The sequence below is a fragment of the Carassius carassius genome, chromosome 27 (assembly GCF_963082965.1).
Source record: "Carassius carassius chromosome 27, fCarCar2.1, whole genome shotgun sequence".
Lineage (NCBI taxonomy): Eukaryota > Metazoa > Chordata > Actinopteri > Cypriniformes > Cyprinidae > Carassius > Carassius carassius.
In genome coordinates this window covers 11,467,166-11,494,582 of record NC_081781.1, presented here as the reverse complement: position 1 = coordinate 11,494,582, position 27,417 = coordinate 11,467,166, and the positions used below count along the sequence as shown (strand labels likewise).

Genomic DNA, 27,417 nt, shown 5'->3' with positions numbered 1-27,417 from the left:
GGGAAATTTTTCGCCCTCACATGAAACTATTGATTGCCTTTACCTTCAGTTGCTGGTCCTCATTGACTTCCATAGTATGGAAAAATAATACTATACAAGTAATGGGAACCAACTGAATGTATCCTTTTAACTCATTTGTTGCATTTAATAAATATTAGAAGCAACCAATAAATATAAAGTGCATGCCATTTGTCCAATAGCTTAAAGCAGAGTGGGCACTAATGTGGGTGAAATAAGTTCTTGAAAAATAATTGTAAAGACAAAAAAGTGCTACGAAAAATTTAGAAATGCAACGTTCCTCATAATCATAATGGCTGCTGCGACAAACTAATGCTGTTGCATTCATTTTCAAATGTTAGAAATAACATAAAAGCTATCCTTTAATGAGCCTTTTTCTTGTCATCTAAAAATACCCACCTTTACACCCTCCTGGTTGCATTCTCTTCCCAAAAACACGCACATTCTCTGCACATTCTCCATTTTAATTTATCCCTTTTAGTAAACGCAGAGACTCATAATAAGAGGAGGTGTCAATACAGGTGTGACTGCTATGATTTTAACAGGGTTTAGTAATTGCTTTGTGCAAATCATGTTTATTGCCCCCTTTCTCTCTCTTTCCCTTTCTTTCTTTCTCTCCACCTCCTCTCCATCTGTGACTCTCTCTCGTTCCACTTTCCTATTTTCTATTCCTCTCCGTGCTCCTCCTCCTTTTTATCTTCCCCACATCCTGGCTCTTTGTTCCTCTACCTCTCCCTTACTCCTTCTGTGGCTCTCTTTCCATCCCTCTTTCCAGTCTTCTTTCTCCTCCTCCCTCTTTCCCTCCCTTTCTGATGGATGACTCACGTAGGCTGAAGCCCAAGGCTGTATAATTCAGGGCTTGACAGGTAGCACTCACTAAAAGAATGGGAACTGAGCAAGGAGCTGGTGGCTGCAGCCAGAGAATGGTATAGCCGAATGCTCACTCTCGCTCTCGCTCTCTCCCTTGGTTTTTTTTTTTTTCATCAATATAACACCCTGCCTGCTTTCCCTGCTCTACACAAGTCTGGTTTCTCCTCCTTTGTGGTAGTCTCAGTGCACAGATTTTAATGCCAGCCTCTTTCATCCACCAGTGTATTTTCTCCCACCAGAAAAACAAAGAGACAATAAAGATGTGGTGTTTTGTAAGAGAATGTGAAGTGTGAAAGGCCAAGACATGGCTAAGGACTGAAAAATCATGTTGTACTAAAGCATGTGGGAGAGACCATGAAAATCTGCACAATTCATGCATTCATGCATGAAGGATACGCATGTATTTCTAATAATAAACAACATACCTTGAGGAATCAGTTCATTCTTTTTTAATAATGAGGCAATGCGAGGAAAAAACTGCTCTCAAAACTTAACATTTTGATTTCAGCTGAGACATTGTTGTTTGTTTTCATTGAGAAATGGTCTGAACTGGACTGTTGAGAAAGGAACATTAATGAGTTACGCTGTTCAACTTTGCTGTCAAACAGCTGTTTGGTTGTGCCACAAATTGTCATTCGTAAAAATTCACAGTCGTAAAACAAAACAGATGTGTTTAAATGCCAAAAGATGTTTGAATCGAAGAGGGACTACCTTAGAATACATCAAATGTCTGCTGTTTTGAAAATACCATAGCATATTCCATCTCGATGTTTAGTTTTTTACTTTTATTTTTTTTGTACTGAGAATAGTGCCACTTTCAAAATTTGCTGTAACAAAGTATTCTGAGGTCAAAAAATATGAGTCTCTGCAACGGTTACTTAAGAACCACTCACATGTATTACGCTATTTGCACTAATGGAGTGTTTTATCAACATTAATGTCTTTGGCTTAAATGGAAGTCAGTGGAACTACGACCACAGCCATTCGATTGTTGAGACAGTGCTACTGATGGATTCCCTTTGTCTTCTCCCTTCTCAAGAGTTTATTGAGATTTAAGATGATTGAAGCCTACAGATGGTGTTCATTTATAGCCTTAGGCAATAATTTACACCTTCATTCTATGTAGCATGGAGAAATCATATCTGTGTGCCGGTAACTCACCAGCAGCATGCAAACAGATGGGCTCTGGACTGTGTGGGTGGTACATGCAGTTTTGTCCTCTGTCTTCTCTTCTCGCTCACTCGCTTTTTTTGATGGGTCTTCGGGATGCAGTCTATGTGGTCTGTTGGCTTCATGCTCGTCAAGTCATTCTAAATGATCTGTGCTATACATGCCGAGGGCTTGTTTGTTATTAGTGAGGGGTTTGTAATTCGGCCAAACTGTTAATTCAACTGTGAGGATGAGCCAGATGTCTCTTTCATATACTGTGGTCTGACAGTGCTAAACAATATACAACAGAATATTTCCAACTTTTTCTGAACCATGGGACCTTTTCATAACCTCAAAGTATAAAATCTTGTATTCTTAACTACAGCTGTGGTGTTGGAATATTTCATATTTTAATATTTGTGTAACTTCTAATATAGTTTATTTCATATTGTGGTCAGTTCTCAAATTTAACTGACTGTGCAGCACTCTGTGAATGTTGATGTGGAGTCCGTTGATACACTGTATCACTCCGCTTGTCTGCTTTTGCATGTTCCAAAAAGACAGTGACTCATTCTGTGAGATACATTGATATGGCAGTAGGTGGTGGCAAGTGACTATCTTTGTGTGTGAGGCGTTGATTGATTTATTCACTTGATTTGTTTTAACACTGATTCATTTAGTTACAAAACAAGTGGCTGTCATTGTAAGTGATTCATTGAATCATTCATTCAAATGATTCATTCATTAAAATTGATTCCTTAAAGAACACAAGTGACTGGCTGATTTCAGAATTGCATACTATTGCACATTACTCTTACTTATTACTTGTACATATCTTTATATGACATAAATAGTAATAGTTTTATTATAGTATGCTCTTAGCAACTGTCTATGAGTCAGTCATTGAATCATTAATTTAACCAAAAAATGCGTCTGGCCGGTATTTCTAAGTCACACAAAATGTCCAGGATTTGGCTTTTGCTTTCTACAGTTGCCATGCATTGTTTGCATTTTTTGTAGACTATTAAAGCCTTTTTCTTAATCTCGCTCCCAATTTCTGACCATTAACGCCTGCTCCTGCAAACATTCTAATATTGAATATAATTTTGCGCATCAGAGAGCCACTATCAATATGCAGAATATTTAAATCACTTTGGATGCAGCTCGTGTTGGATACGGGGTTGCCAAATCTGCATTTTTTCCACGGAATTGGGCTGATTTTAAACTGTTGCGGAGTGTTGATTTTCTCCCATTGGTTAAAGTTTTGAAACATTGCATGAATTACATTTGACTGCAATGCTTGTATTGAAACATTTTGCATTCTACCTATGATAAAACTGTGGTAGATAGATGTTACGTTTTGTGAAAGATGCATGGCCAGTGGTGGGAAGCCTCTTAGCTGTGTTTATGACCAATCTGCAAAATGGTGACTGTAAAATATGTATTTTAGGTATGGAAATGACATATGTTGGGTTTTGATATGGGATATGGTCATTGCGCTACTACTTTTGGGGATACTTTTTGTTTTCAATATAATGGCTTTGGTTTGTGAAGAAACCAAAAAAATTATTTTGAAATATCCTAAAGAAATCCAGTTGCACTCTCACCTATTACCTGCACTGCAATTTTTGCTCAAAATTCATACATTTTGCTTGGCTATTTTAGACAGAACCCAGTTTGCTACACATACATAAGTTTCAGATGTGTGTATCTGTGCATATGTGTGATCTTAACCCATGCAACACATCTTTATTACTAAGAGAGCTGCTTTTCCCATTTGGTTAAATCCTATAGTCAACACCTAGTACAGAGTTTCCCTCTGTCTGCATTGCATCTGGTATCTTCCGTAGATCCGAACCAGTGTGAATGGCAGATTTATGCCACAGAAGACCACGGCGAGATGTAAAACCCTGCTGCAGGGTCAGACTTGATGAGCCTCTGCGGTAAATTGAACCGCCAAGGACATAATCACCGCAAACAGCCTCTCGGTGTGTGTGGTAGTGTGATTGCACGGCGTGTTTTTAGGCAGAGGGGTACCAGGCTCCGCAGTGACAGAGAAGGCAGATGAGCTGCAGAGACAGAAAGAGCCCTGCAGAATGCACAACACCAGCACCTCCTTTGTTCTGCTTTTTGGGAGGGCGCCGAATGAAGGGAGGTTAGCAGGGAGATGTCTGTCAGACTCTCTCTCTCTCTCTCTCTCTCTCTCTTTCTCTCTCTCTCACTCCCTCTCACTCTGTCTGTCTGCTCAAATGGCAAATCCCACTCCTGAGGGGGAGATCACCATGGTGACAGCGCCTTGCCACGCATGCCTGTGGATGCTGCAGTGTAGGAGCGCAGAGGAGCTGCACGCTCCTATGGCAACTCGAACACGAACAGCCAGCTGTAGCTGTTGAATTCGCCTCCAAAGCCCTATAGTGTCACACTCTGCAAGAACGTACCTGGTGCCACAGCAGCCAGTATCCACAACAAGACCCCAGCCTGAACGTGCTCTTGGTATTCGGGCCAATTAAAACCAAAGAGCATTTCTGCTGGCTAATCTGAGGTCCCTCATTGTAACAGAATGACTATTTGAAGACTTTTAATTAAAAAATAATCGCATGTTTTTTAGAAAGAGACGGAGAAATTATTCTCGTTCATCATTCCGCCACTTTGAGAGCAATATTTGCAGCGTTATTATGACGGTTGCTGTGGAAATGATCAAACAGAGCAGGTCCGGGCTAATATTCTGGCCATTGCTGGTATTAGTTAAGTTCATCAGAGGATTTGTCCACCAGGAGCTGTCTGACTGAAGTCATTATTTCTCCCGGCAGTTCTGAAAGGCTCGCAGATCTCTCTCTCTCTCTCTCTCTCTCTCTCTCTCTCTCTCTCTCTCTCTCTCTCTCTCTCTCTCTCTCTCTCTCTCTCTCTCTCTCACAGTCTTTCTCTCTCTCTCTCTTGGCCATAATTACCTTAGTCCCACACAAAGCCTGCCTCCGCCGCTCTCGTATTCAAATGTGGTTTAATTACCTGTGGAATTTTAATTGGCGTGGCCTGCCAGTGGGAAACGCAAAGGTGTCCAAGGTCATTCCGAGTCGTTCGCGAAACGCTCTCACCCACACAGACGACGCTGGCTGTCTGCCCCCACAACACACCATCGCTAGAAGCACAGCCTCTATAACTAGCACATGCTTCAAACAATAAAACAATAAAGAGAAAATGGGCACCTCACACCAACAGGCCGACTGATGCATTGTAGGGTTATGAGGTTGAAAAATTTGATTTTATGGACTCTTTTAGGACAGAGTAGAGAATATGTTATCGTTACCATGGTTATTATTACCACTGTAAAAGCGTAATTAATAGGGCTGGGTTTTGACACAAATTTCATGATTCGATTTGATAATAACTCACAAGCATTCCATTCAATTTGATTTCTGATTCAGTTCAATTAAATTCATCATCGATTATTCTGGATATATATCAGGTACAGTCCAAGCCAAATTTTCTCAATGAAAAAAAATCTCTCAACCAATGCTGTAAAATACACGTGAAAGTCAGCTGGTACTACAGTACTTTAATACTGAAGGTTAAAATTAACAATTCCATTTTTATAATAATAATTAACAGTTAATAAAAACAATTTCTACTCCAACAGATGTTTATTCATGTTTATTTCATGCTGAAACTGGTATTAAAGTGGAGGAGATGATCAGTTCACATGCAGCTATAGTGATCTGACACTCCACATTAAACCACACCAAAATGTTATTTATTGTTTGAATACTGTAATAAAATGGTAAGCATTTTAAATCTGTGGCTTTGTTTCATATCGAAAGTAACAAAGCACATAGCTCATTGCGATTTATTCTATGTGCACTACAGGCTAGAATAATCGATTCTTGGGATCAATAGTGTTTCGTAAAAATGAGGATTGATACAAATATTTTTTACCCAGCCCTTGTAATTAATGAGTATTACAGTGCTTAAGGACTGGATTTGCTTTAATCTGTGAAATATTACACAAGATTTTTACATTTTACTTATTTATAATACTGATATATTGCTGACGCTTGAAAAATAACATTTTAATTATCCAAATTAACTACCATGATGTGACTGATACCAACCACAGGTGTATTGTTGTAATCGTAATTGTAACAAGTATGGTATATTATTGTTTTAAAGGTCCCGTTCTTCGTGATCCCATGTTTTAAACTTTAGTTAGTGTGTAATGTTGTTGTTAGAGTATAAATAATATCTGTTAAATTCTAAAGCTCAAAGTTCAATGCTAAGCGAGATATTTTATTTAACAGAATTCGCTTCCAAAAAACGACCCGTTTGGACTACATCCCTCTAGTTCCTGCAGTAATGACGTCACTAAAACAGTTTTTTGACTAAACTCCGCCCACATGAATACACAAACAGGGGGGCTTGGTCTTGTTGCGGTCCGACAGAGAAGAGGAAGAGCTGCGTTTGTGTTTGTCGCCATATCGTCGAAACGCTGTTATTTTCATCTCGGAGTCCAATCATCTTTGTTTGGGCTTCCCAGGGATGCTGTACTTGGAGATTAATGGTTACAATTTATGTTTAACTCGGTTCCCGAAAATTATAATCCACATGTAAAACTATGTGCAGCACATTTAGCTGAGGACAGCTTCCTCAATCTCAAAAGTTTAATGCCGGATTCGCACAAAGATTATTCCTGAAAGATGAAGCAGTTCCCTCTTTGTCTGGAGAAGGCGTTGTTTATGGACCACAACCGGTAAGTGTATTTTATTATTTAAGTTGGTGCGTTTAACAGTTTCTGTAACTTATTACACAAAGGGCAATGCTGTTTAGCTTTGTTAACTAGATGTTAGGGCTGTGCAAAAAAAATCGACCGCGATTTTCATGCGCATCTCGTCAGTAAAGGTGTTCTGTGATCAGAAGTACATCTCCAGCACATGCTCCTGCCCACTTGCTTCTTAAAACTAGCCCAATCGCGTTTACAGGAGGGCCGAGTGCTCAGCTGCTGTCGAATCACAACACAGGAACACACTGTAAACACAATCAAAGCTTCAAAAAAGTGCAAAAACGGGACCTTTAAACTTGATTTCCATGCCATTTTTTTCAGGCCAAACCCTCATGGGTCATACGTTATTAGAAGTCGCATTCAAATCTTTACTGCCAGCAGCCCTCGCTCCACATTTTCTGGTTTGTGCACGTTAAGGCAGTATCTGAAGATGAGACAGATAAATGCCTGCAAAATGATCTGAATTAAAAACACAGCTCACGTTTTGATTGTCCTCTCGTCATTCAAAATGTGTGTGAGTGTATAATGGCTTGTTTTTTATTTTTTATTTTTTTATTCTAGGCAACCCAGTTTATCTACAAAGCCGCACTCTACTGTGAATCTCAACTCCCAGTTGTTAAATGAGCTGAAGGTTTGAGGTTATGACCTAAAGGAAGCTTGAGGATAAGGTTAAATGAATAAAAGTATTAGCAATCAGAAATACACTTTGAAAAAGACTCTCAATGTTCTTTCGTCCTTGTAAAAGCTCAAAATCACAATATCAGATATATAAATATATAAAAATATATATTAGAATTTGTTTCTGAGATTCTGAGATTCATAGCAAATGAAAAAAATAGACAACTCTATGTATTTTTTTTTTTTTTTGCAATTCCAAAATAATTTCCCCCAAGAGCCAGATTATATGTTCAGCAACACAGGATTTTTCTTCTTTCTCCCATATTACACATTATCATAGATTATACATCAATGAATTAGTCAACAGCTCACCTTTTCTTTTTTTTTCTTTTTTTTTTACTCAAATGTATTGTTCAGGGCCTGGGGGTCAACCTTCATCATAAAGCCACAAATAAACCCATTTTGTATGAAAACTGAATAATTGATTCAAAGGATGGCACATTCAAACCAAACATAATTGCCCATGCTGTTTAAGGGCAATTAAAGTGGAATTTCTAAAAACCTAATGATTATTATGGGATTTGTATAATTGAGGGCTAAGGCTAGAATGAGTTTTGCCTTGTTTATATTTTGGAGGATGAGTCTCATAAACGAGTCTTGGCGGTTTAGGAATAGCACCGTCTCGTGGGACCAGAGTTCAAGCAGCACACGCATTTACATGAATAAATGTGCCAGTGGTTATTAATGCTTTGTTATGTCTTAAACAATTCGAATACTTCTTATCTCTGAGGGCTGAGCTTTGGCACAGACACTCTTCACAGATTCAAGGTAATTTTTGAGAACTGTTGCACATAATCCTTTTGGTTTTTGTTTTCTTTTTGTTGTGCAGTGTGTATGGATGCCCCTTGGCTAAGAAAAGGAAAACCCAAGAGAAACCTCTGCAGGAGCCAGCTTCCAAACGCCGTCCATTTCCAACTATGGCTGATGGTGAGCCCACCATGTATGAAAGCTATGAGGCCATGGAGGAGGGTGAGGAGAGGGAACACGAAGAAGTAGAGGAAGTGGAAGAAGAGGAGGAGGAAGAGGACGATGAAGAAGAGGAGTGCTCAGATGACAATGAGGAGCCGGGAGAGGAAGAAGAGGACGAGGAAGAAGAAGGAGAGGAAGATGGAGAGGTAGAGAGAGAGGGAGTAGAGGAGATAGAGCAAATGGAGGAAGAGGTAGAAGAAGATGAGGAAGTTGTGGAGGAGGATGGGGATGATGAAGAGCAGGAGGATGAAGAAGAGGAGGATGATGAAGATGAGCATGAAGAAGAGGAATACTATGAAAATCAGAGTCATCAGCAAAGTAAGGCTTTTTAGATTGATTGCATATTCTGCTAACATTTTCCAGTACGTTTGTGTAGTTATAGAGACAATGTTCTTAAATCATTAAATAAAAAAGTATGTATGTTTGAAAAATAAAATATCTTATGATTTTTAACCATATTCTGAAGACATTTCTTACATGATTAATTAACTCATGGATGTTATTTTTATTATTATTATTTTTTTTATTTTTATTTTTTTTGGTACAACTTTATCAAGTCAAATGTCAAATCTTGTTGTTACAAGATTTTTTAGAGAAGCTTTAAATGTTTTTCTGTGGTTATACAAACATTCTGGGCCCGGTTCCCCAATAACGTTCACTCTTAGCGCGCTAAGAAGACATCGAAAGATATATCTTACCAAAGTTGTTGATGTTTCTAAGTGTGTTCCCCGAAGTGTCCCTTAGGAAGCTTCTTAGCACGCTGCCTCTTACGTCGGACGTTACAAGAGCGCTGTCCAAAGTCAGGGTGCTGAATTAGTTGGCATCGATTGCTCATGAATCGATTTTCCACTTTACGCGAAGCTGCATTACAGCGTTTAGAAAGACAACACGTTCTATGCAAATGAAACATTCCTCAAATTATTACAGTAACATTTATTTTAACATAGTTTAAGTCATCAGTAGAATATAGACTATAAATTAAATTATCAAATGGTCAGTAATATGTTCACACGATATGTTGTGACGGTCAGACGAACCGGGTATCCCTCGCTAATCATCCACCCTCCTTATCCCGTTGTGCCACTTTCTGACATGGGTTTAACGACTTATGAAAATTATATAATACACTTTTATATTAATGGTAAGGTACTTTACAATCAGAATTGATTGGCAAGCAGCTGCAGTTACTTCTGTTTAATGCGGTATTGATTGCAATTGGTTTATGTTTTTAATAAAAAACAACCTATCTACAATGAACAGAGAGAGAGAGAGAGAGAGAATTAGATACAAAATATGCTGGGGAAGCAACGTAAACAAGGGCACCAAGCTTCTCGTCAGGGAATTTGAAGTTTTGCTGGACCTTGCCACCAAGTCGAAGATCACACTCCTATGGTCCACTATAACCTGCACGTTTATGGTCGCGTATCCCTTTCGCGATATTTCCTCCCGATCAATCACTGATGGATTGGCGATAGGGATGAGTGTGCCATCCACCAGGATGTAATCCCCGGCATGGCGCAGAAGGGCATTGGTGACAGTGTGGACGCACCTCCACACCGAGGTCTTGATTAGGCCGTAGCCCTCTCCCACGACCTCGATGAATCTCTCTGTAGCAAAATAAATAAATAAATAAATAAATAAATAATAATAAAAAAAAAAGTAGCGCTGGGCTTCAGGGCTTAAAGCAGAATTCCGCCGCGTTAGCCTGGCCAGCGCAGGTCTGGGAAGGTCCAGCTGCTCCACAATGAGTTGTCTTGGGAGGGGATTTTTTTTAATATAGCCACGTCAGGCAAAATGTCAAAAGGGCTTAAGTTTTGCCGAATAAAGAAATTTACATGGACTAAACCGCGTCCGGCTCCGTCTTTGATTCAATACAAGGACACGTTGGATCGCTGCCATAGTTGGTCGCTTACTGGACACAACCATGATTACCCATTTATAGATCTTAGCCATTTAGAGCCAAATTGTTTGCCAGATTTTAATTGTCAAAAAAATGAATGCCAATTCGCTTTAATTACATTACGAAAAAGCCTAAGCTAATTACCACCTTATTAGTTCTGTAACCACATAAAGTCAACTTCATAAATAGGCCTGTATCCATTGCGAACATATTTTATTATGATACTTAAAAAATAACAGAAAATCATTGTTGAGCCACAAAATTGTCAACGTACCATAGTTTGACTTGTACTTCGCTGCGCTGGTTTCTAAAGACTGCTGTACAGTAGCGTCATGAGCTCAAATAACGCTAAGAGAGAGCTACGAAGGGTCCAGACCAACCTTACGAAAGTGTGACCTACAGAATATATACTTAGCGTACGAACGTGTCGGGAACCGTGCCATAAGGTTAAGAGAGAGGTTAAGGAATAGGTTAAGAACTACTTAGCAATAAGAACGTTTTGGGGAACCGGGCCCTGGAAAATGTCAGTAGGAAATGTAATGTTTAGAATCTACAGAAAGACATGTAGTTGCTCTGACACACGGAATGCCTCATGAAATATGAATCAAGGGTAGCTTATTGTAGGTCAACTGACATTTCAGAGTATTATAATTGACAGAATATGCAGTCATTAAAGTAAATGTTTTATTTCTTAAATTGCCTGTTTTAGTTTCAAGTCATACAGTATGTGTAATTTGCTGAATCAGAATGAAATCTACATATACCCTGCCGAGAATGTCCGGCCTTCGACATCCTAATTAATGTACATTTTACAGCATGGAACAATCCAACTCCCCTTTCAAAACTGAGGGAAAGCAGATGTGACTGCTTCCTTAGTATGCATCTCACCCTCATTCTCTGGTGTCCTCAATCGCTTGTGACAGTGCTTCCAGTGTAATAGAAAGAGGAGGCTCTCTGAGTTATTAACTCTGGCCCCCCTTCACACACACACAACGCCGTTCCAGGAGGTGTCAAATACACTCAGCCCCCACCCCTCCCTGGTGAAAATGGGCTCCTCCTGAGGATATTTCTGGCTCCAGAAACAGAGCACCTCATCCGCTGCTTATCCCTGCAGTCTCATCCGCTTCTGTCCCAAATACTAGCAACACTAAAATCTTTTCAGTACAATTGAGAGGCTTTCAGAGCAGCCAGTGCTGCTCACGTTATCGAACACGAATATGTCTGGGTGAAACATTTAAAAGGCTGCCTGATGATTCATTTAACATATTGCAGTTTCTTTAAAACTCATCTGTTTCTTTTGCCAAATGCTCAAATTTATTCAACGACATAGTGGCAGTTACCATCTTGCTAAATTGCATTTTATTATTTAAATCTATTTGTTCCTGTGTCATCGAGCTGTACGTGAAATTTGTGTCCCTGGTGTGACATTTGTCTTAGATTTGCTGCATCAATGCAATCGTTCATGAGACGTTACATTTTCATAATGATAGTGTTCAGGCTGCTTCAGATTATAGAGAGGACTGACATTTCGTTTGTGAATTTATCATGCCGCACAAGCCTCTTGCTGTTAACAGGGTGGAAGGCCCTAGTGTGCACCGTATTTGAAGATGTATTTTTGGAGTGGTTTAGAAAATCTTAAAGGATTAGTTCACTTTCAGAATAAAAATTTCACCCCCATGTCATCCAAGATGTTCATGTCTTTCTCTCTTCGGTCGAAATGAAGGTTAATGAAAAATATTTGAGGGAAACATTCCAGGATTTTTCTCCATATAGTGGACTTAAATGGGTTGAAGGTCCAAATTGCAGTTTCAATGCATGCTAATAAGGGCTCTGCATGATCCCAGCCGAGGATTAAGAGTCTTATCTAGGGAATCGAACGGCCATTTTCTTTTTCTTTTTTTAACGTTGTTTTTATGGGCTTTTTATGTCTTTTATTGATATAGGATAGTAGAATAATCACAGGAAAGTACTGGGATGGGAGGGGAGGGGAGGGTTTGAGGGGAGCGGAATCGGCAAAGGACCTCGAGACAGGAATCGAACTTGGGTCGCCTTGAGCGCAGCTGCGCTGTATGTCAACACACTACCCTGACAAATGGTCATTTTCAAAAAAAAAAAGAAAGACATGAACATCTTGTATGACATGGGGGCGAGTAAATAATCAGGCCATTTTTATTCTGGATGTGAACGAACCTTTAAGGTTACACTTTATTTTGATTATCTACTAACTTTTTATTTAGACATTCTACTAACTGTAAGTACCTTTGCAACTACACGTCAACTAACTCTCATTGGCATATTAGTAGAGTATTATTATACAGTTAGGTCAGGGTTAGTAGAATAAGTTGACATGTACTTTCAAAGATACTTATAGTCAGTATAATGTCTTTTGGAGGAACATCAAAATAGTGATCAGACACAGACTCTCCACTAATACTATAAAGTTTGGTAGGTATTTGACGTAGTTGCAAAATTATTCACAGTCAGCAGAATGTATAAAGTGGACTATCAAAATAAAGTGTTGTCAAATTCCTTGTATGTTTTGCATTTAACCAGCAAATTGTTCTCTTTTCTCTTCAGACAGCAATTATTCAAGTGGTGGACAATCAAAATCCAATCAAATACTTGAGAAGGACAATAACAATAACATTAACAATGAGGAGTATGAGAATTATGATGAGCTTGTGGCCAAGTCTCTTCTCAACCTTGGTAAAATTGCAGAGGATGCCGCCTACCAAGCCATGACTGAGTCAGAGATGAACAGCAATTCTTCCAACAGTGCAGGTGAGGATGACGATGAGGATGAAGATGAAGGGAGCGAACAAGGAGGCCATAAGGGAGAGTTGAGCGTCGACTTGGATAGCGATGTGGTACGCGAGACTGTGGACTCCCTGAAGCTTCTGGCCCAGGGACACGGAGCTGTGCTTCCTGATGAGGGATATGCAGATGCCGGGTCTGGGGATCCTGGCTCAGCTGGCCACACTAACGGACGAGGCCAGACGGAGGAGAGTGAGGAGGAAGTGTGTCTCAGTAGCTTGGAGTGTCTGCGCAACCAGTGCTTCGACTTGGCCCGCAAACTCAGTGAGACCCAAATGTCCGAGGGGTCCACGATGGAGGTCCAAGTGCAGCACCAGATGGAGCATCAGCATCAGCAGCATCAGCAGCATCAACAGCATCAACAGCATCAACAGCAGCAGCCTCCAATGCATCACATGCCCAGGTATGACAGCTGCCAGATGGACCAGCACAGACCCCTTGAGAGGAACTACTCAGACATGGTCAATCTGATGAAACTGGAGGAGCAGCTCAGTCCTGCTTCAAGAGGCTACCCCTCTAGCTGCGCCCAGGAAGGGGATGAAGACACTACATCAGTGGCCTCCGAACGTTCCGATGAAGCTTTCGACATGACTAAAGGCAACCTGTCGCTGCTGGAAAAGGCCATTGCTCTGGAATCCGAGCGTGCCAAGGTTATGCGAGACAGAATGGCATCAGAACAGATGGTGGCTCGGAGGGACAATCAGCGCCTTCATGGAGAGCACAGCCCAAGGCAGAGCAGCAGTGCAGAAGAACGCAAGGCCCGACTCCATCATGATGGCGCAAAAAGAGCATATTACCCTAAAGGTAAAAATAAAACTTCTAATGAGATTTTACATTTCAGCAGAGATTTCAGTTCTCCTTCATTATACAGAATGTGTCAGCCATATTCTGCCACTGTGGAAACAAAAAAAAAAAGGTTATTTTGGTAATTTCTCACAATTGTTAGATATGAAGTCACAACTGCGAGATAAAAAGTCAGAATTTCCTTCTTTTTTTTCTTTTTTTGGGGGGGGTAAATGTGACTTTATGTGATATTATATTTCACAATTGTGACTTTATGTTTTCTAATTGTGACATTATATCTCACTAATTGACTTTATGTCTCACAATATGGCTTCGTATCTCAAAAATGTGACTTTATTTTACCTAATTGTGATATTATATGTCACAATAAGACTTTCTTTCTCACAAATGTGACTTTATATATTCCAATGTGACATGTTATTTCTTATAACATATTTCTTATTTCTCACAATTACCTTTTTTTGTTTTTTTACTCTGTCACACATACAGTATATATAAAGTCAGTATAAATATATAAATAGATATATAAAGTTAGTACTATCCTATTTACTTTCTTTGTTTTTGGTAGTTGTGACTTTAAATCTCACAATGTGGCATTATATCTTACAAATGCAGCTTATTTCCTTCTATTTGTGTTATTTTGCCGTAAACATCACAATGTGAAATTATTTCTCGTAAATGCAACTATATATTCTAGTGTGACTTTTTGTTTCTTACTTTAAACATTTTGCACAGTTAACAGTTTTATTTTTTCTCTAAACTTGAATCAAGTTTCCATAACAGAGCATACTTGCACAAACAGAGCTATTTTGAATATGAATATAATTTTCTCGTCCTGAAAGCTGTTGTGGCATTTGTTCCCCAGTGTCTTGGGTCACTTAACATTCCGTCACACATTGTGCCAATGACATTGATGACTATGGGGTCACTTTGGTGAGATGGAAACATTTTTGGGGCTTGTTTTAAATACTCAGGTCACCCTGGTAGTGACTTCCATAATGACAACAGCTTACGCTGCTAAAATAGGCTGACATGGTAACATCAGAGACTTACCTTGTCAGGCATGAGTAATGGCAATCTGCACGGCCCGTTAAGAAAGCAAATCTCATCCCTTGTATCCCATACATGGTTTATTACCTCAAATCCTACCCAATCCACACCCACTACCTTTGGGAATGAGCCATCTCTGATATATCCAGATATTAGCAATCAGAAACTACAGGAGCATATCAGTATCACATTTAACAAATGTATGTTACAGTGTTGAGGAATCTCAGATCACCTCTGGTTACCCAAACTAACAGCTCTTCCTATCTGCTACTTTAAAATGTTCATCATTTGTCTCTGCTCAGATGGAACTGCTTTATATTTTTAATTTCCTTCCATTTGCTCAATTTGCACTATGTTTTCCATTAAAGAGAGCGTGTCTGTGCTTCCTACCGTAGAGCAGTTTGCTGTTGTTTTCAGTGCACGACCACAGCAAGTCAGAGGGTCGTGTAATTATAGAATTACACCATGATTTCACACCTCGTCTCCAGAAACTATTCTTGGCGCTAATTATTGGAGCGTCGTTATTAAACATGTCGAGTGATCTCACTGTTCTGACTGACAGGGAGCATTATTATTGCATGCTTGTGGAGTTCTACAGCAGTTATTTTTGGCTAATAAAAGAGGGAAGATATTACAAATGTGTTCACTTAGCTAAACCGGTTTGAATAACAAAGAATATATGTACTGATGAATGCATCCACGATTTTAGAAGAAACTGCCGTTTGCTGGTTTTTCCTTTCTGGTCTCATGGTAGAAACTATGCACACCGTGTACCAAAACCAGTGAAAGCTGAACATATTTTTCTTGCGGGTTTTCATTTGCAAGATAAAATTGGGAACTGTTATAGTGGAAACGTTAACCTATTTAACAGGAGGAATCTGAATTGGTTGCTTGTATTTAATATCAATAGCACACATGAACACGTTAACCTGGAGTAAAATGTCTTTGTAGAATAAAATAGCATGAGATGCATTTATATGTATAATGTAAAGACTCCGGAAATTCCTATTTCCTCACAATGATTGTCTAATTTTATGCGATTCCTACTTTTCATACTGTAAGGTGAAAAGCACTTACAGTTGTATATTTCATCTCTATGAAATGGTTTCGGATGGTGGAGATTGTTACAATAATCACCCACAGATATGTACATATGGTGGAAGTGCTGTTTTATTATATTATATTATATTATATTATATTATATTATATTATATTATATTATATTATATTATATTATATTATATTATATTATATTATATTATATTATATTATATTATATTATATTATTGATTAGCTGCCATTATATCTACAATTTTCACTATTACAGAAAACTCTTTCATCCATGTGTGGTAACTATAATATAATCTGAATAATTGACTCCAGTCCATTGAATTGTTAGGAAATAATGCTCACTATATTTTCTAATAATTTAACAACCCGTCGTCAATTATTCCTTATGGTGTTACATTTTAATGAGAATATGTATAAAAAAATGTTCTACACATCAGGGAATAAATAGACAATTATTTATATAAATGTTTTTTTATTGGCCGACTGATGAAATTCCTCTGTATTAAATTTTTCTGAACTACAATCCAATACAATCTCATCCAGAAGTCTCATTCAAGCTATATTCTTTATCGAGTGTCCAATTTCAAAGCAAACAGAGTGTTTGAAAATAGCCGTAACCGGAGCATAAATGTTATCACAAAGAATCCAGCAGGTTAATGGGATTTGCTTACTGTGCCAGTAACAGGATATGCCTATAACTGTCTTTGTTTACAGACTCAAGGGGAGAGAAAAAAGAAAGCAAGTGTCCAACCCCAGGTTGCGATGGCACAGGCCACGTCACTGGACTCTATCCTCACCACCGAAGCTTGTCTGGCTGCCCTCACAAAGACCGCGTGCCACCAGAAAGTAAGCCGAATATGAACAGCCATTTGCACATTGCTTCCCATGCATGTTTGCTACGTGCCGTCTGTGCTGTGGGCATGTTTTACCTCTCTTTTCTGTAATGCATTTGAGCGTATTTCCTCCTCCACCCGAAATGGTGGCGCACTTTCTCGTACGACCAACCTAATTTTAGTTTTCAATATGGCTGCACTGATCTCTCAGACGCAAAGCAGCTTTTTCAACACTCCCTCCAGTCACACCTCTAATTGGACGAGGATCATGTCACAGGCAGGTTCTGATGAGTCAGTTTACTGCAGGCCCAGAGACGTAGCACTGCAGGATGTGTCATAGACAACCTAATGGCTAGACTCATTTAATTCACCAAAATAAAATCCGTTTTTATTGAAGAGTGCTTTCTTTTTCATCGTACGCCAATGCTTTCACACAACGTGCATGCCATTAACACATTGCATGCCTAGATTCTTCTTTCACCATATGGTGTGGCCGTGATTAACTTTATGATTAACTGATTTCAGCTGGAACGTTTCTTAGGAGCATGTGCATGTTGTTGTGACTGAGCAAATTCAGCTTAATGGAACACAAGGCTTTCATACTCACTCTGGATCCTCCTAACCTTCTCTCGCCCTCTCCTCTCTGTTTGTCCAAGTTCTTGCAATGTATGAGAATGTTCTAAAGTGCCCCACACCTGGCTGCTCGGGACGCGGCCATGTAAATAGCAACAGGAACTCCCACCGCAGGTGAGTAGCTGGAAGGGACGTGGGGAGAAGAAACTGGCGCCACTGTGGGGACTGATGTTCCAGTCTTTTTACACAATTTATTTAGGGAATAAGAAGAATGCGTAGTTGTAGATGGAGCCTTGCTTTCAGGAAAGAGAAGAGTTACTGATTTGTTTGTGTTTTGCTGAGTTCGGCTGGATCGTAGAAACAGATAGCTCCAGGCTCAAATATATTATTTGCGCATTGGCACTTTTGACATGCAGACTGGAGATTCAGGATTCTATTCCCACATGGAACAAGGGACTTGGTGAACTTTTGAAACCTTTTAAAAAAGCCTTAAAAAAGGTATAAATAAGAAAATATATAAAATAATAGAAATACAAATATAAAATAAATATTTTATAATGATACTTTATATAATACAATATCTGTACACACACACACACAGTATATGTACATACTGTATATGTGTGTGTGTGTATATACACTACCAATCAAAACTTTTTGATACAATTGTATTTTTTATGCTCTTCTGCTCAACCAGGCTGCATTTATTTGATCCAAAGTACAGCAAAAATTTTGAGATAATTTTACTATTTAAAATAACTGTCCAGTCACATGATCCTTCAGAAATCATTCTAATATTCTGTTTGCTGCACAAAAAACATTTATAATTATTGTTTGATTATTATTATTATTATTATTATTATTATTATGTTGAAAACAGCTGAGTATAATTTTTTCAGGTTTCTTTGATGAATAGAAACTTCAGAAGAACAGCATTTATCTAAAATATAATTTAAATTATACTGACTCCAAGCTTTTGAATGGTATAATGTATAATGCTACCAAAGCTTTTTGTTTTAGATCAATGCTGATCTTCGGATCTTTCTATTCATCAAAGAATCCTGAAAAAAATGGTACTCAACTGTTTTACATTTTGATGATGATGATAATAATAATAATAATAATAATAAAGGCTTCTTGAACAGCAAATCAGCATATTAGGATGATTTCTGAATGATCATTTGACACTGAAGACTGGAGTAATGATGCTGAAAATATAGCTTGATAAATTACATTGTAAAATATATTCAAATAGAAAGTACTTATTTTAAATATGAAAATTATTTCACAATATTACTGCTTTGGTGTTTTTTTGGATCAAATAAATGCAGACTTGATGAGCAGAACAGAATGTGAAACAGTGTAAGTTTAACATTTTAAAATAATAAAACATTTTATTTTCTAAATTTAATAATATAATAATAATAGAAATTGGTATTACTATTGAAACCTATAAAATCGTAAAAATTAAAAACATATGTATGAATAATCCCATGTAATATTTATTTAATTATATTTAATCAATACTGATATATCTAAAAAAAACTTAGTTAAGCAGTTAAGATGTGCCTCCATGTGCATATGGTGTTCATTCACAGATGCAGTCTCCACCCGAAGTTGCTGCAGGCCATGTTATATGGAACAGCTCCTATGGGACATACATAGGAGCACACACACACACTATTAGAAGGGTTGAGCTGAAGAAAACAAAATGTATAATAGGGGAATATAACAACCCTGTACAGTATATATGGATTGTCTACACATTCCTCGTCACATGGTTGTCATGGCAACTCAGCATAGTGACAGCCGTCCTTCTGTCTGTCAGTCTCCACTCACTCACTTTTTCTAATTTCTTTCTTTTAAATGCACTTGTACTTATATGCTTTATGTGTTTCTGAAATTGCAGAGTGTGGGGGTGGGGGGGGGTTATGTTTGTTTATTTGTCTCATGTTGGTTTATTTGTTTATTTTTTTAAATGACTGAATGGTTTCTGTATAACCAGAAAACAATATGAAAATTGCAGATGATATGAAGACAGTTCCCAGCTATACAAATGATTACATAGAGAAAGAGAGAGAGAAAGCAACAGAAAAGTGAGAGGAATGACACAGAAATGAGCGATAAACAAACGGAGAGGAAGATAGAGTAATGAGAGGAAGAAACAACGAGGGAGAAAGAGAGCAAGAGAGAAAGGAGAAAAAAAGGAGAGCAGGGGAGCGTAGCTGGATGTTCTGAAGCTCAGTTTGCTGTAGTGTGTCTCTCTGAAATGACTGCGGTATCTCGCTGTGAGGAGCTTTCTGAAGCCAGCCAGCCAGAAATGCCCAGCAGATATCTGCAAAGCTTTGCCTTCGTACTATAGAACTAGGCCACATGAAATGCATAATTCATACATAAATATCCCCATGTACCGCACACGCGCGTACCAGGATTTTGAAAACATGCTGGAAGTCTGTATTGAGAGAATGTATTAAAAACAGACTATTCTCTCTGACAGACTTGTCTCCATATGCTGGAATTATACATTCCCACATATCTCACTTTGGTCTTCAACTTCTGCTATCTGCTAGGGCATGTGTGTGCGTTTGGGAGTGAGTATGTTTGTGTGCCCTTACATGGTGCTTGTAATGTGATGTTAACATTACATAAATTGCTCTGCTGCTGTTGCAGTCTCTCGGGATGTCCCATAGCCGCCGCTGAGAAGATGGCAAAGGTTCAGGAGAAACATCACCCCTGCGACAGCTCCAAATCCAACCAGGCGTCAGACCGTGTCCTGAGGTACTTTGTGACCCTTCATGCCAAATGTTTAGTAAAGAGTTTATATTGTAACAGTACATTAATCCTTTTAATATTTACAAGTTATTTTTTAAAGTGCTTTTCACAAAAAAGAGTGCATTGACAAAATAATTAAAGACCCTAATTTTTATTTATTCTTATTGTTTAAAATCGACTTTTCCTTTTCACTGATGCATCTTAAGCTATTGTTAATCAACAGACAAATAGCTATTTAACATTAAATTAAAATTTTATTACATATATATATATATATATATATATATATATATATATATATAAATAAAAAAATGAATAACAATAATTATATTATTGCAATTATGTAATAAAATTTTAACTTAATGTTAAATAGCTATTTGTCTGTTGTCTATTTGTATTTGTATATTTGTATATATATATATATATATATATATATATATATATATATATATATATATGTGTGTGTGTGTGTATGTATGTATATATATATATATATATTTATTTATATATATATATAAACTTAAAAGATTTTGTTTATATAAAATATGTGTGTGGACTGTGTATATTTATTATGTATATATAAAGATACATACATATATACACACACACATATATATATATATAACTGGGCAACAAATAATTCTGATTAATCACATCCAAAATAAAAAAAAAATGCATACATAATAAATGTGTCTGTACTGTGTATGTTTATTATGTATATAAATACACACACGTGCATGCATATATTTAAGAAAAATATGTTATGTTTATATATTAAATATATTTATATAATATATACATTTAAATATATATTTCAATATATACTGAATGTGTATGTATCTTTATATATACATAATAAATATACACAGTCCACACACATATTTTATATAAACAAAATCTTTTAAGTATATATATATATATCTAAATAAATATATATATATATATATGTATCATATTATTTTTTATTTTTTTATTATATTATAATGTGTGTATTTGTATATATTTGAGTAATTTTAAAATATATACTTAATTTAAATACTTAAAATAAATCTACATCTACATGACAAACATAAAATGGACTGAGAACTGTGATTCATCTTGACTTTGATTATGATATATATCCAAGACTCTGATACCGAACCTTGATTTCCACCCTATGTCAATTCTTCCAGACCCATGTGCTTCGTAAAACAGCTGGAGATCCCACAGTATGGGTACAAAAATAATGTCCCAACCAGTACTCCACGATCCAACCTGGCCAAGGAGCTGGAGAAGTACTCCAAAGCCAGCTTCGACTACAGCAGTAGTTATGACAACCAGCCTCATGCCTATGGCAAGAGGTCCCTCACCCCGAAGCACCACGGGCGAGACACCTCACCCAAAGGATATGATGGCAAGCTTGACTTTGTTATTCTTTTCCTCTTTCATTGAAGCTGGTGAGGAAGAAGGAGTCAGAATTGATAAAATGGTCTTTCTCTAGAGGATCAGATGGAAATAAGATAAGAATTAGTTTTGTACTGCCAGACGTCCTTGCGGGATTTTCCATTAAAAAAAGTTTTTTTTTTTTTTCTATTTTGAAGTGAAGGCCTTCTCTTAATAAAAGCTTTGGATTTTTCACAGGCAGCCGTCGAGTTCAGTGCTCCTTTATTGGAAATCCTACTCTACTTATTGACTTCTGAAATGATTAATAACCTAGGTACACAAACCTAATGAAGGGATTTTTTAATTTGCATGCAGCTCCTTTAATTTAATTACAGCTGGGTAGATATTTTTGACCACCATAATACATATGTGTGAAGAATGTATAGATATATACATCTATAATTAAAAAAAAATCCTATATGATATTCACTTTGTATGTATGTATATATAATGAAAGACATCGCAAGTTCTCGTATCAAATAAAAATAGCAAAAAACAAGGAAAAAGGCAGTTATGTAGTGAGAAAATCACCTGGATTTTTGTCAGTTTTCCCAAACATTATGTTTCTCCGTTTTTGGTTCAAGCTTCATTTTTGGATGTTTTTTGTTTGGTAATGTACAGTGATGTAGCTCGCAACTGCAGCCCTGGTCTTGATAAATGAGCGCACTTACATTTGTGAAGGAATCAAATTAACTGGAACGATTTTGTTCAAAATGGTAGCAGTTGATTTCACGCCCAAGCCAGAAATCGTAGAGATTTCCTGTCAACAGAATTCGGCGGGATATTTTGGTACGGTTTCATTAGCTGTGCTTAAAATAACTCATTTTCATTATAACTCATGGTTATTACATCAGGAAAGTCTTGATTGCCCATAAGGAGCATTACAGCATGCCCTGCAGTGATAATATAGACAATGTTATTGAAATCAGAACACATACCACATCTCAGAAATTAAAGAGCATTCTTGCAAGTGATGTTACTTGCCTGTATGCTTTATCAAAAATATTCAGTTTTTGATAAATGAGACAAATTAAGAAAATTAAGCTTAAGCTAAAAAAAATTAATGAGAATAACATTTAATTAATGTTAGGAATTAACCGCACTTCATTTAGACTCAGTTGGCAACATCAATTAGTTACACCCAGTTTAATTGTAATGACAGTTTTGCTATTTGTCTCAATGCTAAATTAGATGAAAAATAAGATCAAATGGGAGAGTAGTATAAATCTTGAATAAGTGGTTATAACTGCATTTTAGCAGCTGATTTGTCAACTTCCAGTATTGAAGGATAATAACAGCTCCTTAATCAAAACTAGGCTTCTTTTTTTCCTGGTTCTTGTGTCTGAATGCAGACCAGGGTTTCTCTATGAATGTGGATTTATATTGAAAAATAAATGCTGTACAAATGCTTCCCTTACAGGTCTTAGATTTCATGTTAACAATGTGTAGCCCTCTACATGAAACCTAGATACACTGTAAAACCATTTCTCCCCCTCTCCTCCACTCTCTCTCTCTCTCTCACATTCAATTTCTCAAAGCATTCATCTTGAAACATCAGATCATCTGTGTGTATATATGTTTCTGTCTATCTATCTATCTATCTATCTATCTATCTATCTATCTATCTATCTATCTATCTATCTATCTATCTATCTATCTATCTATCTATCTATCTATCTCCCAGTCTGTCTGTCTATTGTTCTATCATCTATCTGTTCTATCATTTTGTCTATTTATGTATGTATTTTTCTATCTGTCTGCCTTTCTATTCCCCAATCCATTCATCCATCCATCCAAGGATATAGTGGCTGTCTGACCCAGTGTATGTGTATGTGTGCAGCCAAGCGCTATTGTAAGACCTCGAGCCCGGCCAGCAGCACCACGAGCAGCTACGCTCCCAGCAGCAGCAGCAGTCTCAGCTGTGGAGGAGGAGGAGGGGGTGGAGGAGGAGGGGGAGGAGGAAGCAGCGCCAGCAGCACCTGCAGCAAGAGCAGCTTCGACTACACGCACGACATGGAAGCCGCCCACATGGCCGCCACCGCCATCCTCAACCTGTCCACGCGCTGCAGAGAGATGCCCCAGAGCCTCACCGGGAAAGGCCCAGAACTCCTGGCACAGGTGAGGGTCCACAACTTTTTCCTGCCAGATCCTCACCCACTTGTACTGCTAATATTGTATTTTACTTTCTCTCACTGGGTATTTCTTAGTTTCTCTGCACTGCCTTCCAGAATGTAAAGGTAGTGCACCGAAATGAGGGCATGCAAGTTTAGAGTCATTCGGGGCAAACCCCTGGTCCTCTCCTCTGGGTTTTCAAGCTCATTTGCATGGGGTGCGGTTTCAAACAGTGAATGACAGCAGCACCTCTGAGAGCTCTCTGCAGAGACTCAGGGTCATCATATGAGCCTAATGGTCTGAACGAGCCACGGTCACTTTAGTGAAACATCGATTTCAGACATAATCTGTATGGTGATAATGAGAGCGCAGGGCTGGAGGAGACCAGAGGAAGCTAGCAGCTGCAGGAACGCTGGGGTAGTGGTGCCCCTACCCTCTCTCACTGAGACAAGTAGAATTAATGTTGATTTCAGCTGTGGTCCAGGCCAAGCCAGCTCTCCCAGCATCCCTCTGGGTACATAGGAAAGACAATGACCTCTCTTTAAGGACAGTGAGGCAGCAGGCTAGAGGGAGTGGGGATGAGAATGAGAGGGGGGGGGGCAGAGGCAGTGAGGAGCTGCAGGGCTCTATATATTCACTCATAAGCAGCTGTGCATGGAGATGTAGGGCAGCCGTAGAAGAAGCTCACACACTCTTCAAGATCTTTTCTCCTCCCATCCTTTCCCACACTGTAAAAACTGAGGTGGTTGTAGAGTTTTAGAAATTTATCTATCAAATTATAATTATTTTAATTGATTGTAAAATGTTTTGCCATCATTGTAAGTCTAGAAATAGTTGTATGCAAAAAATTGTTTAGTATTATGCACTGCATTTCATGTTTTTTATATAAAAAGTACACTGTAATTAAAAAGTTGGGTTACATTTTTTTTAGTTAATAGTTAATAGCAATATACCATTAATAAAACATTTAAAATAACCTTCTCTTGTTCAGTATATTCTAAAATGAGCTTCATTCTTATGATAGCAAAGCTGAATTTTCTGCAGCGTGTTTCACATGATCGTTTAGAAAAAAATCTATTATGGTGCTCAAGAAATATTTATTTTGATTATCAGTGCTGCTTAATGTTGTTGTCAAAACCAATAAATGCTTTTTCAAGATTCTTTGATAAATAGAAAGTTAAAAAGAACACCATTTATTTGAAATAAAAATCATTCTATTATCTTTTCCTCTTCTGGTCAATTTAATGCAACCTTTCATTCATTCTTTAATTTACTCAAATAAAAAAAAACATACTGGCCTGATTCTTTTAAAAGGTAGTGAACACACAGAACAAAATCCTTGTTGTCTCATAATGTGCCACATGACCTTAAGACTTTATACAGTTCGTGAAATGTGACAAGGGTAGCAAGCAACTAACTACTGTAACTAACTAATGAAGTAGAGGTACAAATACAGCTTGACATCACCAGACATTAATTACCACACGTGACAACAAAATCAGCGACAACAGTGTAAGATGGCAAATGGTCAAACAATGCAACTACAGTATATTAATTATTCATGCCTAACGCAGGGAAGAGGGAAGAAGGCTAATGGGACTGATTCACAAAACTACTGTTTCAGTCTAGGCATTTGAACACACAATTAATGCCACGCATGTTGGTACTCCTTCGAGATCCCTTGCTTATGTTTTTGTAAGTTGTTTAAAGTAGGCATGAAACAGAAATTGCAATTGTATTTCTAAATCATTACATATTTGAAATTGAATGATGTGCATGGATACATCATTTATAATACACACTGCAATATTCCAAAAAAATAAGAATTATCAACATTCATTTCATGGTGAATAATATGTGTTACCAAAAAATACAATATATTTTTTTTCTCCAGAATTTATACAAAAATAATAATTAAAATAGTAATAATAATTTTAGTAATAAATGAAATATAATAATTTTATAAATTAATTTAATATAATATAATATAAATTAAATAATACATTAAATATAGTAATAATATATTAAAATCTTTTTTCTAAAACATTTTTTTTTTTTTTTACTTGCTTAAAAATCTTTTTAACTGTGTATATGAACCATGTACCCATCCTCATCTGTCATCCTTCCCTTCCGTATCTCAGCCTTTTTCTCAACTTTTTACTTCTTAATTATTCTCTTTATTCCTCTCTCTTCTCTCTTTCGTGGCAGAGCCCTGATGACAGAGATGGGGATGAGAACGGAACCCTGGATCTGAGCCGGGTTGGAGGGATGGGGGAGGGCAGTGGAGGCACAGTGCTGACCCCCCTGCAGCCCATGTCGCCCCAGCGGCAGGCCCTGCTCAACAGCCACTGCTACCAGATGAGCACTGCAGACTGCTGGGACCTGCCTGTGGACTACACCAAGATCAAACGCCTGGACGAGGACCACAAGGAGGTACTGTCACCCTCCCCCCACCCCACCCCGACAACCCTTGAGTCTGCTTAGAAACAGACTGAAGCACTCGCTTACATAAAGTGAATTAAGAGGATAGTTACCACCTTTTTAGTTCATTGTATTTGTTGCACCGGAGAGAGTGATCATTTAGAATATTCCACTTTATCATTTTGAGAAAATCTTAACAATTAAATGCTCTCTTAACATTCTGAAGCAGAGTAACATTTAAAAAAAAGTTAAATGAACATCAAGCTAAATTGGTTTAGAAATAATTTTGCATGAACAATCTGTAAATAATGTTTTTGTGCTAATGTTTTGAGAACATTATTAAAGACCAGATAACAGACTGGGAACGTTACCTGTTTGCTGGGGGGAAGAAATGCTTGTGTTTGAGCATCCTGACACAGCAACAAAGAAGTGGGATCTTTTTCTTCAAACAATATCTTGATGAGGAGATGTGTTCACGAAACCTGTTTAAAAGCAATAATTATTTCTGTTAGCAGTAGTGAAAGTGAAATAAATTAAACACTTCACCTTTACAAAACTTTTCAAAAATGCCAGTCGAATTAGCATTTATCATAAAATATATAAAGCACTAATAAAACAGTACTTTTGACAACTGTGACTATAAAAATTATTAAGAACCGCCTTCTCATTGGCTTCATCTTCTTTCACCAGGCATTTAGCTTTTTTGCTAAATGGTTATGAGACAGTTGGCAGATGAATACTAGGCATAGTAAGATTACCGTTTACTGCTTACGTGTTCAGCTCACCATAGCAGAAGCTAAACCGTTGCTTTGTCCTTGTGTAAACCTTAAACAGTAAACTGGTTGGCGAAGCTGTAGTGATTTGAAGGACGGCAGGCTGTTCCTTTTGAAGGACTGAAAGGACATCTAGTGTAGAGTGCTGGTACTGCAACCTTCACTTCACTGGCGATTATTGCTTGAAAACAGATTTTTCCTCTGTTAATTAATTACTCATTAATGAACCCCCAGACTTAAACTGTTGTTATTATTATTTCAAAAGGGAATTGATGTTTTTCATACATTTTTGGTGAACTGGGAAGAATGCAAATTAGGATTAGGAGATTTTGTGCTCAGTGTTATAATAACATGGTATTCTTTTAAATGTGAACTGTGCTGTGTATTATGTAATTACAGTACTAGCAGGCCATTGTA

The 27,417-nt window shown here is 37.7% G+C and overlaps 1 protein-coding gene across 4 annotated transcripts in view; it reads left to right on the top strand.

The window, feature by feature from the left end:
• The window catches only part of myt1la (myelin transcription factor 1-like, a), a 54,209-nt gene that overhangs the window by 21,569 nt on the left and 5,223 nt on the right, over positions 1-27,417 (top strand). For all 4 annotated transcript variants that reach the window (XM_059512682.1, XM_059512680.1, XM_059512681.1 and 1 more), the window contains 8 exons: positions 8,316-8,773; positions 12,933-13,973; positions 16,809-16,940; positions 17,584-17,674; positions 20,171-20,278; positions 21,445-21,665; positions 23,535-23,812; positions 26,015-26,239. In XM_059512682.1, coding sequence (XP_059368665.1) covers positions 8,316-8,773; positions 12,933-13,973; positions 16,809-16,940; positions 17,584-17,674; positions 20,171-20,278; positions 21,445-21,665; positions 23,535-23,812; positions 26,015-26,239 — 2,554 coding nt within the window. The remainder of the gene's footprint in view (positions 1-8,315; positions 8,774-12,932; positions 13,974-16,808; positions 16,941-17,583; positions 17,675-20,170; positions 20,279-21,444; positions 21,666-23,534; positions 23,813-26,014; positions 26,240-27,417) is intronic.